Here is a 14,653-nt window from a genome sequence, read left to right as displayed (position 1 = left end):
TCCTGATACTGTTAATTCTCATGGCTTCCAAAAATGCATCTAAAAAGACTTCTTAACTAATTTCCTTTCAGGTATAGGACTAGAAAGGAGACAACGTACCTCTATGGCATGCTCCCACCTTCCCATATGTGAGCAAGTGGAACTATACTGAACCAAAAAACAGCCTTTGGTCTATTCCTTGGTTATAATGTAAAAAAGAAGGAAGTGCCCCCCAAAGTAGGCAGGCCCAAAGAAAGAAGATTTGCATTTGTGGGAGCCTTCAGTGCAAGTCTTGCAGACAAGGCAGCAAGACACTTACAGACAAATTACATTATTATCATTCTTGAAAAAAAAGGTTTTTGTCATAAAAGTATTACATAGCTGTTATAGTAAGAATTCAAATTATGTAAAAAGGTATATAAAACAAAAAGTGAAAGGTGTCTATCCACCCCAACTCCTTCCCCCAAATTCATTCCCAAAATAATCACCAGTAATGTTGGTTATTTATTTTTCTACACACTTTTATATTTTTTTAACCAAAGGCACCATCCGATAACTCTCTTGTAACTCCATCCTTGTACCTAAGGATACAGACCTGATATAAACATTTACTTCCCAGCACGAGAAATTCAGATCACACACACAAATGAAGTCCTATAAGAATGTGACATGGAATGATCACAAGCTACCCTAAAAGCTTCAGATCATTTTTGATTCAGAACATCCAAGCAAATACTGACCAGATACTTTATAATGCAATAAGGAGTAAGGAGAACACAAGCTGAGACTTGTCAGATCTCACACAATAAGAAATTCCGAAAGGAAGATGTTAACACTGACGTTACCAGCTGGACACAAGACCATGTGGAAAAGATCAAAAATATTATCACAGCATTTATTTATCAAGTGCTATATCTTTCAGACACTCTATGTCATATGCTTTATCTCACTTAATACTCACAACTATCTTAAAGGATCATTCAACCCATTCTACAGATGAGAAGACTCAATAAGTTGTCCATCATTGCTCAGCCAAGCTAGTAACTGGCAGGATCAACACTTGTATAGAGATCTCTGATTCTAGACCACATGCTCAGCTATCATATGAATATTGTCCTCATTCCCTAGCCAAAGCTGTGGCCCTTTGCACTCAATCCTGGTTAATTATAGTTAATTCTTGATGCTTCTGTTTTAACCACTACCATAGGAGGAGAGCCCAAGACACTGATGAGGGTCTAAGACCCTGAGAACAGCCCACAAGGAATAACCAGGCGACACTCAGTTCACTGCATTCCTTCTCCCCACGGGACTGTTACTCCCAAGGAGTAACTGAGCTAAGTGAGATAATCCCAGGCTGTTTATGACCTTGACAGGCACCAAGAAGTCAATACATCTGCCAACACTGATGGTCAAATATCCCACCCAGAAGAGTTTGCTGGGAATGGTTCCTTGAAGAAGACAGGACAAAACTTATCAGTGATTTTCTCATTCATTCATTTTTACTGCCCTGATTTTCAAAGTAAATTGAGACAGCTTAGAATAAAAAAATGCAGAATCAATAAAGCAATCATTAATAACAGCTAACATGTATTGAGTATAAGCTATGTACTGAGAACTCCTCTAAGAATTTTACAAGTAATACTGTTTTAACCTTCACAGCAACCTTTTGAGATAGGCCCTACTTTTATCGCCCACATTTTACAAATGGAAAAAGAAAACAGAGAACTTAATACATTTCTTCACGGTTGGTTACACAGCTAGTAAGTGGTGCAAACCAGGCTTTAAATCTAACAATCTTTTCCACTGGAGAGGTCAACCACTATGCTTCCTCCTAAAACAAGTCTAAAAGAGCAACAGCACAGTAATATTCCACAAGTGTTGACAACTGAAGACAAAGACAAACAAAGGCACTAAAACCGAAAATAAAATTTGATATGCGCTTCCCAGCAACCAATTCTTAAAGAAGAAGGTGAGAAATTCACCTCAGTAGGGCGATCAACCATCCTGGTTAGCAGAGGACTATGGGACTCCCAGAACACAGGACTTTCAGGGCAAAAGCCAAGATGGCTTGGATGTCCTGCTGAAAAGGGTTTTATAATATTTTATTAGGCCTCACATAATTAAAAATACACAAAATCTTTACGGTGCTTTCAAATCCACATTGGCTCCTTCAGCAACTCCTCCCACCAACATTAAAAATACTAAACAATTTTCTCAACACTCTCCTTGGGAAAAAAGAAGGGATTGTATTAAAATGAAACACCGTTAATTGTTGGTTTTCAATCATCACATCTCTCACTATGTTCAAGAGTCTGGGTAAGAGGAACACACAAATTCTCGGCTAAATTCTGCCCTATGAACTCCAGCTGTGCTTTCCTTTTCTTTCCCAAGGTCATTTAAAGTTGCTTTCTTTAAAAAAAAAAAAAAAAAAAAACTTCCTTTAGACCTTGCCATTTGTGACAATATGGATGAACCTAGAGGGTATTATGCTAAGTGCAATAAATTAGACAGAAAAAGACAAATACCATACAATTTCACTTCTTTATATATACATGGAATCTAAAAAACAAAACAAACAAAACAAATGGATAAACAGACAAGAAAAGCAGAAACAGACCCACAAATACACAACATAAGGTATAGACTTGTCCAATCACTAGGTTGTACACCTGAAACTAAAGTAACATTGTGTGTCAACTATACTTCAATTAAAGAAAAAAATCTTCCCTATGTCACAGGCAGAGATGCAGGCCAGATGCAGGTTCTTAGAAAGCTTGGTGGCAGCCTTGTCAGAACTCATGGGAGACACCAAACCAACATCAAGCAGTAAATCTCCTAAAGTCACTTGAAACAAGAGTTCTGAACTGGATGAAGATGCGGGCCAAGTTTTATGTATCTGTATTCCCCCTATAGCAACCCCTTGCAAATAACTGTTGTCTTAATTGCAATCTTAATCCAGTATGTCAGAGCTAAAAAGATCCATAACTGTCATTTGGTGCAAATGTATACAAATGAGTAAACTAAGGAATGGAGAAGACAAGTAAATTGCCCAAGGTGGGTCACAAAATTGACATGAGACTAACTGAATTAAATGGCAAAGGAGCTATTCCTTAATTAAGGCAAGAAAACCTTATACTAGGTGTGTGAAAGAAAACAATGGATCACTTAAGGCACCAGGATTTTAATTTCAATTCAGGTGATCCATAATGGGTCTTCACAGACCTCAGTTGTAAGTGAAAAAGGAAAGGAAACATAGGATCCCATGTAAAATAATGAGCAACTATTCAATGAAAAAAGACAAAATATTTTTAGGGAGAGGAACAAATCTCTGGCATGACACAAGAATTTCAGAATGACAGAGAAATTTTAGACTAAATATTTTATGGATATTTTCCAGTCAATTTAAGTTTCTGTTTAGACTAGGCGCACTTGTCCTAGTGATTGGACAAGTCTATACCTTATGTTGTGTATTTGTGGGTCTGTTTAGACTAGTTTCTTTTTAACTATAAAAGAAACATAACATGATCACATTTAACCAAGATACCTGAATGCCTAGTATGGGTCAGTCACTGTGCTAGGGCGGCAAGGAAAAGTGGAACCAAGGAAAGGTGAGCCAACTGTTCAACAAGACACACACACCTTCATACAAACACTCAGAATGTTGAGATAGAACAGAAAAATTCCATTGAAATTCTCCAAATCTCAATCACAATATCTTATCTCAGTGCACAGTCAAATCATTGGATGAATCCAACAGTCCATCAATCAGTATTTCTGAACACCTTTTACCTGCTCAATCACTGCTTTAAAGACATGAAGGACAGAGAGATAATACATCCAAGTGGTAGGGGCTGAAGTAAGGACTAGGGGTGTTGTGCTGGGGAGTGGGGCACAGCCAGTTTGGACAGGGAGAGAGAGAAGTTTTATGGGGTGTAAAGAGGCCTGAACTGACTTGAGGCATGTGGTGAGCATTCAATGAGCAGAGCATAAGTGTGCTTCTCACACCTCAGCACTAAAAGCAATGGCACGGGGACAGAGATGGCCAAGGTGTGCTCAGGAGATAGTGAGCCAACCTGCAAGCAGCCGGAGCAAAGGGTTCCAGAACAAGCCCTCCTTAGGTGATGAAGGTGAAAGGGCCAGCTGCACCCAGAAGCGGAGAGAGTACTGACTCCAACCTGGGAAGTCTAGTGAGAGGCTATAGTACTGTCCAAGCTACCAATGCAAACCTCATTTTGCAAGACTTTTTTTTTTTCCCCTCCAAAAGGGTATGTAATTTGATCCTTAGATTTTTTTCATGGCTAGATGTAAGCAGATTAGTTCTAAGGTTGCATGATTTTTTAAATATCTGTTTGTTCCCAGTTCACCAACAGAATCCTAGGGCCATGAACAAGTGAAGACTTAAGGGGATATTCCCTATCAGTCATCCTCCATTCATCTCAGGAATCTGAGGCAAAACATACTCTTTTTTTGCCAGAAAGGAAAACAGAATTCACAAAGTTCTCTGTGATTCCTTAATACAAAACGTCACACAGGCAGAACAGAGCTAAAGGTATCCCAAGTACAGCTTACACAAATTCTATAACGTATTTGAAGAAAAAGAGATCATTACAGGCAGAAGAATAAAAGGAAAATTTGAAATGAACACAGACTTATTGTTCAGAAAGGCCATTTTAACAAAGGAAAATCGTATTCACCTTAAAAACTTTCCCTTAAAATCATGTAAACAATCCTCCATAATCATGAATAAACTGATTTAAGGAAAGTATAAAATTGTTCAAAATAGTTTAGCACTAACCATTCACAAAGATTTCTTTCCCATTTTCTTCTCTTTTTTTCCCAGAAATCCCATCATTGGTAATTCAGTGACTATAGAATATACTTGCAAACTAATACCTAGGCAGTCAAAAGAGATCTTTTTGTTTCATTAGTGTTTCCAAATTTGGGTGGGGTGGGGTTGGGGGGGTTGTATGTGTATGGGGGAGAGGGGTCCTACTATTTTTTAAATGCTCAAATAAAACAAATACCAGAAAAGAACTTGTGACTTAGACATCCCCCGAGTTCAGTTTTGCCAGGAAAATGGAAAACACAGTCAACAGAGCCCTAACCTCCTTTCTCTCTTGACTATACAATGGTGTTCAAAGAGGTTTAGTCCTACTATGAAAGACTCATGTTAGACATTGGAAGGGTCTAATAGAGAATGAGCACCAGGCATTGAATCAACTAGGGAGATGGTGACCTTTTGCCCCTTCTGCTGAAAGCCCAGCACATCCTGTAGCAGAGGAACAGAAAGACGCTGGTGTGCAGGCAGGTGCTGCAAAATCCTGGCCTCTGGATTTCTCCCACACTCTGTTCCTTAAACAGTTTAAAACTGAAACATGACTTCAATAGTATTAGGGGGTGAGAGAAAAGTACAATTCCTGGAACCAACTGTTCCACTGTCCCTTAATCCTTTGTTCCCCATATTGTTTGAGTCCTGTAGCATGCAGCACACGTTCCACGAGCAACAGGCAAGACAATGGATTTAGCAGTGGCTGGACAATTCGTCCCAATTAGGCCTATTTCCCAGCTGAATGTAAAGGGGTAGTGGGGTGAGGTGTGTGTGTGGGGGGGGGGGAACTGCAGAAATTTTAAAGAAATATTTCCTCGGGGAGGCAAACAATACAGGTAAAGCAAACTGAACCAGGGGTCAGGAGACTCTGCCAAAGTCACTGTGTGACACCAGGCAAATACCTTAACCTCTCTGTTGTTATCCACAAAGTACGGGCAACAGACCACCACTCCCTAGATCTGGTGATCTAATGTCAAACTGTGGTTGAAAATACGCTGAAAAATCTGAAAAAGTTACACAGATGTAGGGTATTCCTCTGAGCTGTATTTGGAAGCACAGATACCCATCTGTTTTACCAATCATATATCTTTTTATTCTCCCCTGGCGGAAGTCATTAGAGACTTTCTTATTTTACTTCTATTTTCTTGACGGCTAATTTCTTTTAAGTTCATGAGTGATACTTACATATGTACATGTGGCGGCTGGAATCTGCTCTGGTTGATGTTGTAGTGCGTGAAAGCCTGGGTGGGGTTTGAGCTGTACTCATCCACCGTTATGGTAACTTTGCCTTGAGAAGGAATCCCATGAGCCATCCTTCCTCCCTATAGGCATGAGCAATTCACAACTTTCCGGAGCAAAGGATGGAAGCAGGCATGGTGTGTTTCAGCCAACCTCTGAACCCAAGGATCTACTCATCAATACCACTGTGAGTTTCTGGAAAAAAAAAAAAATTACAAAATGAGAACAAAGAAAAAGAAGGTGCTCTAAAAAATGTCAAATACAACACCTAGACATGAAATGGGTGCAGGAAAAATCTTAACACGTGTCGTTGCCTCATGAACACAACCTTTCGCAACACTCTACCCTGCATGCACCGTGGAACGGACCCTGCACTCCATAGCACATTGCTGGCTGCTAGCAAATCACTTCCATGGCATTCCAACTAAGATTTCCTCTTTAATTATAATTACGGCACTTAACATGAATTACGGAAGGGGCATATCCACAGTTGCCATGGTGTCTAACTATAAATGGTTTGTGCTTGAAGTGGAGAATCTTCCAAACTTGCCCTGCTAATTGGAATGTTTGGTCTGTACAAAGTTGATGTCCTAGAATAACGTGGAATCTCAATGCTTAACACAGCCATAGAACACGATGACAAATTAAAGTTTAAAATGCTACACTTACAACAGATACCTGTGTATAACTATAACACATACGTAATATATGCACATGTTACACACAATTTTTTCTTTCACAAGCAGTTCCCCAAATACATAGGTACTCAGCGCCTGGTCTACATATGTATGCCACTCTGGCCAAGAATCTTATGGTAAGGCAAATCCTTCTTGCTTAATGTAATTATGATTTCTTCAAACACTCCAGTCACGCAGAAGAAAGTCAAACACATCCAGGCTTGGACCACTACTTGGATGCATTCATTACGCCTCGCTTAGAGCCCAAAGAGAGCCCCAAAAGGTGGCGGCCATTACGTCGACCACCTCATTCTTGCTTGGTGCTGTATAATTCTCAGTAACTGGTTTCATTCTTTCAAAATTTCCGTTAGTTTTGATTATTCTGATAAATGTCAATATATTATTTGCTGTACTGGGTTGAGAAATGAGGATGTTTATTTTTATGGTAGGTATGCAAAGAGAGCAAATCCCTGCACTGAGAGCTGTTGGAACTCCTTGGTGCAACAGAGAAGAAACGGGTAGCACCCTCCTGGAGTAACCCTTGGGCAACCCACGCTCTTTACTTGAAGTGCTCTGCATTAGAATATGTTTACCATGTGCACCATTAAGCTCCAGGAATCTTAGCTGTTATCTCAAATAAAAATATTTAGAATAATAAGATTAGCTTTAGATTTGGCATGAAACACCTTAGATATCAGGCAAAAGGCAGATGGCCTGCCATAGGCCATTTATTTTATTATTTTACAACCCGGGGGGGTTGTGTAGTCCTCCATATGCTAGCTGGGCTAAGAAATTCCACAGCGTTCTACGCAAATCATTGCCTTCTTTCTATTAGCAAAGCAAGCTAAATGACACCCACCTTGTCTTCCTTCCTAATGCACAGCGCCACTGCCAAGAGATGAATCCCTGGTGTTCTGGCATTTTAAACAAAGTGTCACTTTGGGTTCTCTTTCTTCTTCCTGACTTCATGGGAGGTAGGAGTCCTTTAAGCACTAGTTGATAGACAACCAGGCCAGTAGGATTAACTAAATTAAAATCTCTCCCTGCTCCTTTGATGCAAGATATCTATAAGAACTGCTTACAAATCATAATGTAGCAGTTTTCATACCAAGTTTGCAGCTGTTTCCTTAATTTCCCCCACAATTATATTTTACTGTTATTTTGCATAACAGTAAAACACAACACCTGCTTCAAATTGCAGTCCTGTTCTAAGTACTGTAATTCTCTTTTGAGACACAAAGTACCGAGACACTACTGAAGCGCAAAACTGCATAATTGCGCCACGCTGAAAAGTAAATACAAATGAAAACATCTTCCTGTGATAGAAATGGCTGTCATTAAAAAGAATGTTAGCCATCAAAGCACAGAGAGAAAAAAAATACACATTTTCAGACCGCGAGAACTTAGTGTTTGCATAAATTAAAGAGTGGTGTAAATTACATGGCAATTCTTGTGTTCCTGCCATCAATGTCTATTGTGTGAGATACACAGCATTAAGAAGCAGAGGAGACAAAATTCATGTCTACACTACAGTGACCTCTCTGTAACGATCTCTGCACTCTGCGCCAGAAAAAGGTTTAAATGTTTCTGGAGTAAACTCACCAATTAAACTAAGCGAAAGAGCCTAGAAATAAAATTTCCACACCTACTATGTAAATATCTATGCAGTGACTTAGAGTACTTATTAGATCCTCCCATTTGAAGCAGAAAAGAGAATGTAGAAGGTGATCAATTCACACTCCTCAATGGTCCGGTCTATCCTGAAGTCCAAGTCAGATTGCCTTTTCTATCAAGTGAACATTTGTGCCTCTTTGCACCTTTGCCCCAGCAAGACAAACAGAACATCTTTTCATCAGCAAGCACAGACCCCTGTAACTCTGAAGGGCTAAATGGGTGGCTGGCACCTCATTTGAATTCATCTTCACCATGTTCTCTTTCAAATGTTTTATCGAAAGAGTGCACCTGCAGTGTCTACCTTCTTTAATCTGGAGTCCTTTGAAGAAACTATCGGACAGAGGCAGAGAGCTTCAAAACTTTCACAGGAACCTTTACAGGCAAGTCAAGAAAAGGCTTATTTTTTAAAATACTATGTTCACCCCGATATTAAACATCAACACATGGAGAAGGCATTTTTTGTTTTTTGTTTTTTCCTAGCAAACTCTCAAAGAGAGGGGACAACAACCCTCTGACCTGTGAAATTTGGGAAAAGCTTTAAATAAGACAGAGTGATACACTATCCTAAAACTATCCAGAAGCTGATTTGCCTTGCTTCACATATTTAGCCAGTAAAATCTTCCAAATGTCCAGATTTTGGAGCATTTCATTCTCATTACCCTTGCATCACTTTTTACATATAATATTTAAAGAGACCAGTATTCTTTCTTTTAATTTTCATTTTATATTTCAGCACATTTGCTCCACAAAACAAAAGAACTTGGTACTAAATGCATGGAATCCTAAAGGAAAATCTAAAAGGGACTTACATTGCCAAACATTCATGCTAGTGCTAGTTTGATTTTCGCTTTAAAAAAAAAAAAATCATGTGGGCTCATTTTGCATTTCCTAGACAGCAATCGCGTCTCCCGTCCCTTAAGCTGTGCAACTTGCAATGTTCTTTTTCGGGAATCTGGCTGGAAAACCTTTTAAAAGTCTGCTGGCAATGAAAGGATTAAAAGCTGAGGAATTAAATAACTGTCTCCACCTCCTAGACATCAGAAGTCCAATTTACCAAAAGTTTCAAAGCAACAACTGATGACCTCCCTACCCGAGCTCGCTCCGCACAGCCTATGAGAAAGGAGCCCGTGATTTCCTCCTTTAAACAAGGATGCTCATTTTATTCACCAGCCCTCAGAAGATCGCCCGACCGCCAGGCCGGACTTTGGAACTCGCCTGCTCCAAACTCCACCAAATTTCGCTCTCTCCTCCCTCTGCCGCACGGATCGAGTGATTTCACAGCTCACGCCCCTACTTTTTTATGCCCACCTCCAGTTACTCATCCCTGTATCCCGGAGCGATGCCTACTAGCCTGCTTAGAGGCGTCTCCGCCAGGGTTTTGAGAGGGATGCACAAAGTTCCACGTGCCTCTGTCCACAGAGCGCCCCCCCTCCCGCCGCACTTACACCTGAACTTGTCTCCAGCACTGCGGACACCCGCCTGGCACATTCTTTCGGAGAGAAAGGGCAGGACTTTTCTCCTGCGCCTCTGGCAACGCGTAGAGCCTATATATGGTGGGGCGGGGGGCGCGGAATTCTCTACTTTGGATTGGTTTGTTTGTTTTAAATCTAGGGTGGGCAGTTAGGGGGGGTGTCCTTCAGCAACTACACACACACACACACACACACACACACACACACACACTCTCTCTCTCTCTCTCTCTCTCTCTCTCTCGCCCTGCCCTCCCGGCTCACGGCCGGCTCGTCCGGGCTACAGCTCCCCCTTCCTTCCTGGAGCACCAGCTCGCCTTACTCGCTCAGTCCCCGTTGCCACCACCGTCGCCTCCGCTGCTGCCGCCGCTGCTGGCACGGCTGGAGCTGGCGCTCGCGGCCCGGGGCTCCGCTGGGCGCCTGTCTTTCTTTCTCTCTCTCTCTCTCCCCCAGCCCCGGATTGATTGATGACCACCGGCGGCCAATGGCTCTGACACCGCGCCATCCTCGCTCGAGCATCACAGCCCCACGCCCCCGACGTCAGCCTCGCGGGCGCATTGGCATCCCCGAACCCTCAGAGCGGAGCCCGCGCCCGGAGCCGCCGCCGCCGCCGCCTCCCCGCTCTGTGCCCCGGAGCTGCCGGGCTGCTTTCCTGGAGCGGCGGAGAAAGGAAGGGAGGGAGCCAGGGAGCGTTAGAAGGGGGTGTGGAGGCCACGGATTTCCCCCCTCTTTAGAAATCTTTTCTTTCTCTTAAAGTTGTGTTTGTTTTTTTCCACCCTGACCTGTTTGTGTTCGTTTGCAGCATCTAAATCAATTACCGTTTGCATGACCCGCATTTGCACTGAATTTGGGGTACGTTGGGGGAGGGGGTTAGTAAATATTCTCCAAACCTACCCCACCGGGGCATCCTTAATTTCTTGCTGGTGGATTCTAACTCCCTCCGCGATCTCCAGAAAAATGCCCCCTTCAGCTCCTAGGCCGCAAAACCCCGGAATTCAAAGGCTTTAAAAAGATAACCCTGTTCCGTGTAAATAGCAAAGAAACTCCTTCTCTGGAGAAGAAATCGGGAGGCAATGGTTACTTTTTCTCCCCGCTCGTACCCCCGCCGCCCTATCCGGTTCGCCGGCTCGCTCCGCAGGCTGCGATCGTAGAGACCGGAGGCAGCAGGGGACAGCGAGGTTGGGGCGCGGGGACACGGTAGTGAGAAAAAGCCCCGCGCGGGAGCTGCGCGCGCGCGGGCGGCCCCGGGGGCGACAGCGGAGCGCAGCCCAAGCACAAAGCTGCGCGGCGCCTTCCCAGCCACCGCACCTCGCTCGGGCCGCCTCGGGCGCCCGGGTCTCGGGCCAACACAATGCACCCGGGCCTAGGCCGGGGCGGTTCGAATACATAACCCCGGGACTTTCTAGTAAACAGCTCGCCTAGCCCTTGTCCCCACCCCCATCCCCGCCGCCCGGCTTTCGCTGATGCCCCTCGCGGGCACCCCCTTCACCCTTCCTAAGAAATCCCGGCGGAGAAGGGAGCTAGAGGTGGGGACCCCGAGAGGTCGGGGGCTTAGGACTGGGGGGAGGGGGAGGGGAGATGAGCAGAGGGGCGAGATGGGGAGTGGGAGGGAGACAGCTCCTGAAAAAGAATTTGCTTTCGCTCTGGGGTAGAAAATACGCCCTCCTCGGGTTCCGAATTGCCCGGGAAGCGCCCGCTCGTGCGAACGTCAGGAGCACCAGGGCAGCCGCGGTCTGCAGCCTCCAAGCCCCTCGCACGCGCCTCTGACAAGGCACCTCTCACCCGGGCTCCGCTTTGTGTGTGCATTTTTTTTTTCCCTTCCTCTTGCGCGCGGCACCGGGCGCCCGGCCGCCTCCTCCCCCTCCCCCGCCCTCCGCCTCCCTTCCCGGGGCGGATTACCTTTCCCGGGCTGCGCTCCGGGTCCCGGGGATGCCTTCAGCGCCCAACGAGCAGACGATCCATCGCGGAGCGGCCCGAGCCGGAGGGAGGCGTGCGGGGGGCGCGCGGGGGCAGCGAGGGGCGCGGGCGGGCCAGAACCTTCGACCCCGGAGGTCCCGCCGCGGGCTAGGGCGGGGGGCCGGGGGGCGCGGCACGAGAGGGAGGCGGGGGTGGGGGGGGGAGAAAGGACCCGAGCAGCCTCGTTCTGGGTAGAGAGCGAGTGAGGGGGCGAGGAGAGGGAGCGAGGGCGCGGCGAGCCAGAGGGAGCGCGAGCGGTGCAGTGACAGGGACTGCCACTGGGGTCAAAGGAGCACAGCTCCAGGAAGCAGGGCGGCTGAGGCGCCGCTCCGTGCGCGCTCCCCGGCGGGACCCCGCGCCCCCGCTCGCCCCTCCTGCAGCCCGGGCCCGCTGGAACCCCCACCCGCGCCCCGAGGCCCCGGGGTTGCAAGAGGAGGAGGGAGCTGAGGGCGAGGCCGGCAGCCTGCTGGTGCTCTCGGGTCAAGCAGGCTGCAGGAAGCTGAGCCGCAAGTTCATCATCAGGAGTGTGATCAGCGTAAAAATGATAGGGGACCGGGGAGGGGGGCGGCTGCGGAGCCCCAGAAAAATAAAGGGAGTTTTCCCTCCAAATGGGCGTCTTCTGCAGAAAGAACACCCAGGCCCCCCCATCCACCGACCTGCCTGGCGCTGTCTGGAGTCCTGGCACAGCTCCAGGGCGCCGAGCTCGCCTCGGGGGCTAGGGGAGCGGCTCGGGCACGGGGCTCAAACCAGGGAAGGCGACCCTGGGTCCTCTCCCAACTGCTGAGCTTAGGCTTTCCTGGGGGAGAGCTGTGCTCTCTTTCCTCAAGCCTTTCAGCTAGCCAGATAGGCACGCGCACACACACACCTTTCTCTCTGCAATGTTGTGCCTGAGAAAGAAAAGGCCAATCCAGATGATAATTTTTTTCACCTCCACGAATTAAAGCAGGTTCAGAAGAGGGGGGTGAGGAAGGCCAAAGACTCTAATTGTTCCCATTTTTGTTTTGGGAGCACATATCCCCCTGCCCCCCCAAAAAGAAGCACTTCAAAAACATTTTAAAAATCAAAGTTGGTCCAGTTTTCTGCTACTTTCGATAATGGCAAAAAAGACTTTCAGGATTGTATGCAAACAACCTAAGGAAAGGAAAAGCTGCTGACATGCTAGAAGACACAAGACAAGGAAGAGAAGGCTTTTAGAAAACTTGGTTGGCAGGGCCCTGTGTAAAAGACGAGGTGGGCCTGTGATGCTATGCCATTGTCAGAGCTGAAGGATTTGGACTGCAACCAGATCTAATTCCTTTCCAGGAGTGGGGCTCAGAGATCTAGGCTTTCTCCAAAGGGAAATCCAATGGATGTGTGTGAGAGAGAGAGAGACGTGTGCTAAGTATACTATTTGACAACTGACTAGACATCCTGGCTGAAATTATATCCCCTAAAAATAAAAAGGAGCCATTTCAACCTGGTCTGTGGCCTCTGTACTGAGACTAATTGGTTTCCAGGGTCTGGGGAGGAAGGGAAAGAGGCTGGTAGGAGCCCCTATAAAAAAAAGATCAAACGGAATTCGCTAGAAAATATTTCCCTTTTACAATGGGCTTTCCTGGCACTTGAATTTTAAGTAACCTATCTCTTATGCCTGAGCTGAAATGAAGGGAGAGATGGTGTTGCTAATAAATTTATTTTGTTGTACAGTAAGCCAGTGTGTCAGTACTTGTCAAATGTTCTGAGATCAAGAGGACAGTGATTCTCCTTGCCCAGCACAAATCACAGCAAGTGGCATTGACATTAAAGATGGCAAAGATGGGGAGTAGGGGGGAGCACCTTTAAATTTTTTGTTTTCCAGTGTAGCAGGAAATACTAAAATCATGTTGCTGAAGAAATGCTTGGTTTTGTTTCCCTTCCTCTGAGTTAGTAGTGCACTCCTCTTATCTAAATGGTTTGAATTTTTTTACTGATTTGGGCTGATTTAATCAGTTTAAAAAAAAACACAAGTTAAATAATTTCTGTGGTTTTCTTCCTTTTTTTTTTTCTTTTTAAATAACTGGTAGTCAATCAAAACAGCCAAACTTACATTCGTGCATGAACCTGAATCTATATGTGTGCACACAGATAATAAATAATAATGTGTTCTACCTAGTAGCACATGTTACACGATATTTAGCACTATACAAAACAAGTGAGTGATCCTTTCACCAACAAAGTTGATGAAAATTTGTATATCATTGTACTGCGTGGGAAAAATTGAGGCAAAAAAAAAGCTGCTTGAAATTGTAACTTGTAGCATAGGAAGAAGTCATCCTCTTCCGTGTCCCTGATGATCAGTTATCGACTGGGAGAAGTAGTGACCAAGTTGTATTAGGGCTATGAATTTTTATTTCTATTAGGTTACCAAAATAAAGAAAACCTGAAAAATAGCAGTAAATTTAAATAATAGTCAGGAACAAAAGGGACTCACTTTTCAAATAATTCTCATTACATGGATTTGAACATGTTGTGTTGTGTTTTGTTAAATCATATTCTCCATCAATATAGCTACCTACACTAAAAGCTTGTTTTAAAATGATTGGATGTGAACCATATCTGTCCCCCGACATCAGCTTTGAAACATCGAGCCTCATTATAGCAAATTTGAAATGCTATAGGCTGGGAGTTTTTTTTTTTCTTTAAACATAAGTGAGCCTATAAGCTTCATTTTTTTGTCATTGTTAAATTCAATTTTTATTGTTTATAATGGAAAGTAAAAGAAAGCTAAAAATAAAATGCCAAGTTTATGATTGCCTTTATGCAAATATTACAAATTTTTCCCTTTAATGGAATGTAAATTTGGACCCTTTCTC

At 44.5% G+C, this 14,653-nt stretch overlaps 1 protein-coding gene across 4 annotated transcripts in view; it reads right to left on the bottom strand.

The window, feature by feature from the left end:
- Positions 1–12,647, bottom strand: part of MPPED2 (metallophosphoesterase domain containing 2) — a 176,443-nt gene extending 163,796 nt beyond the window's left edge. The window contains exons 1-2 of one of the 4 annotated variants that reach the window (XM_004755903.2): positions 11,766–12,647; positions 5,993–6,241 (exon numbers count right to left, since the gene is read on the bottom strand). In XM_004755903.2, the coding sequence (XP_004755960.1) occupies positions 5,993–6,120 (128 nt within the window). In that variant the 5' untranslated portion in view covers positions 6,121–6,241; positions 11,766–12,647. Of the gene's footprint in view, positions 1–5,992; positions 6,242–9,842; positions 9,941–10,188; positions 10,438–11,765 lie in introns of those variants that run through there. The other 3 variants (XM_004755902.3, XM_004755901.3, XM_013057942.2) reach the window with 3 other exon arrangements.
- Between the last annotated feature and the right edge of the window lie 2,006 nt (positions 12,648–14,653).

Source organism: Mustela putorius, unplaced genomic scaffold (genome assembly GCF_011764305.1).
Source record: "Mustela putorius furo isolate JIRA1106 unplaced genomic scaffold, ASM1176430v1.1 tig00003859_pilon_pilon_pilon, whole genome shotgun sequence".
Classification (NCBI taxonomy): Eukaryota; Metazoa; Chordata; class Mammalia; order Carnivora; family Mustelidae; genus Mustela; species Mustela putorius.
The sequence above is the reverse complement of the archived record's forward strand: the minus strand, read 5'-3'. Positions and strand labels throughout refer to the sequence as shown.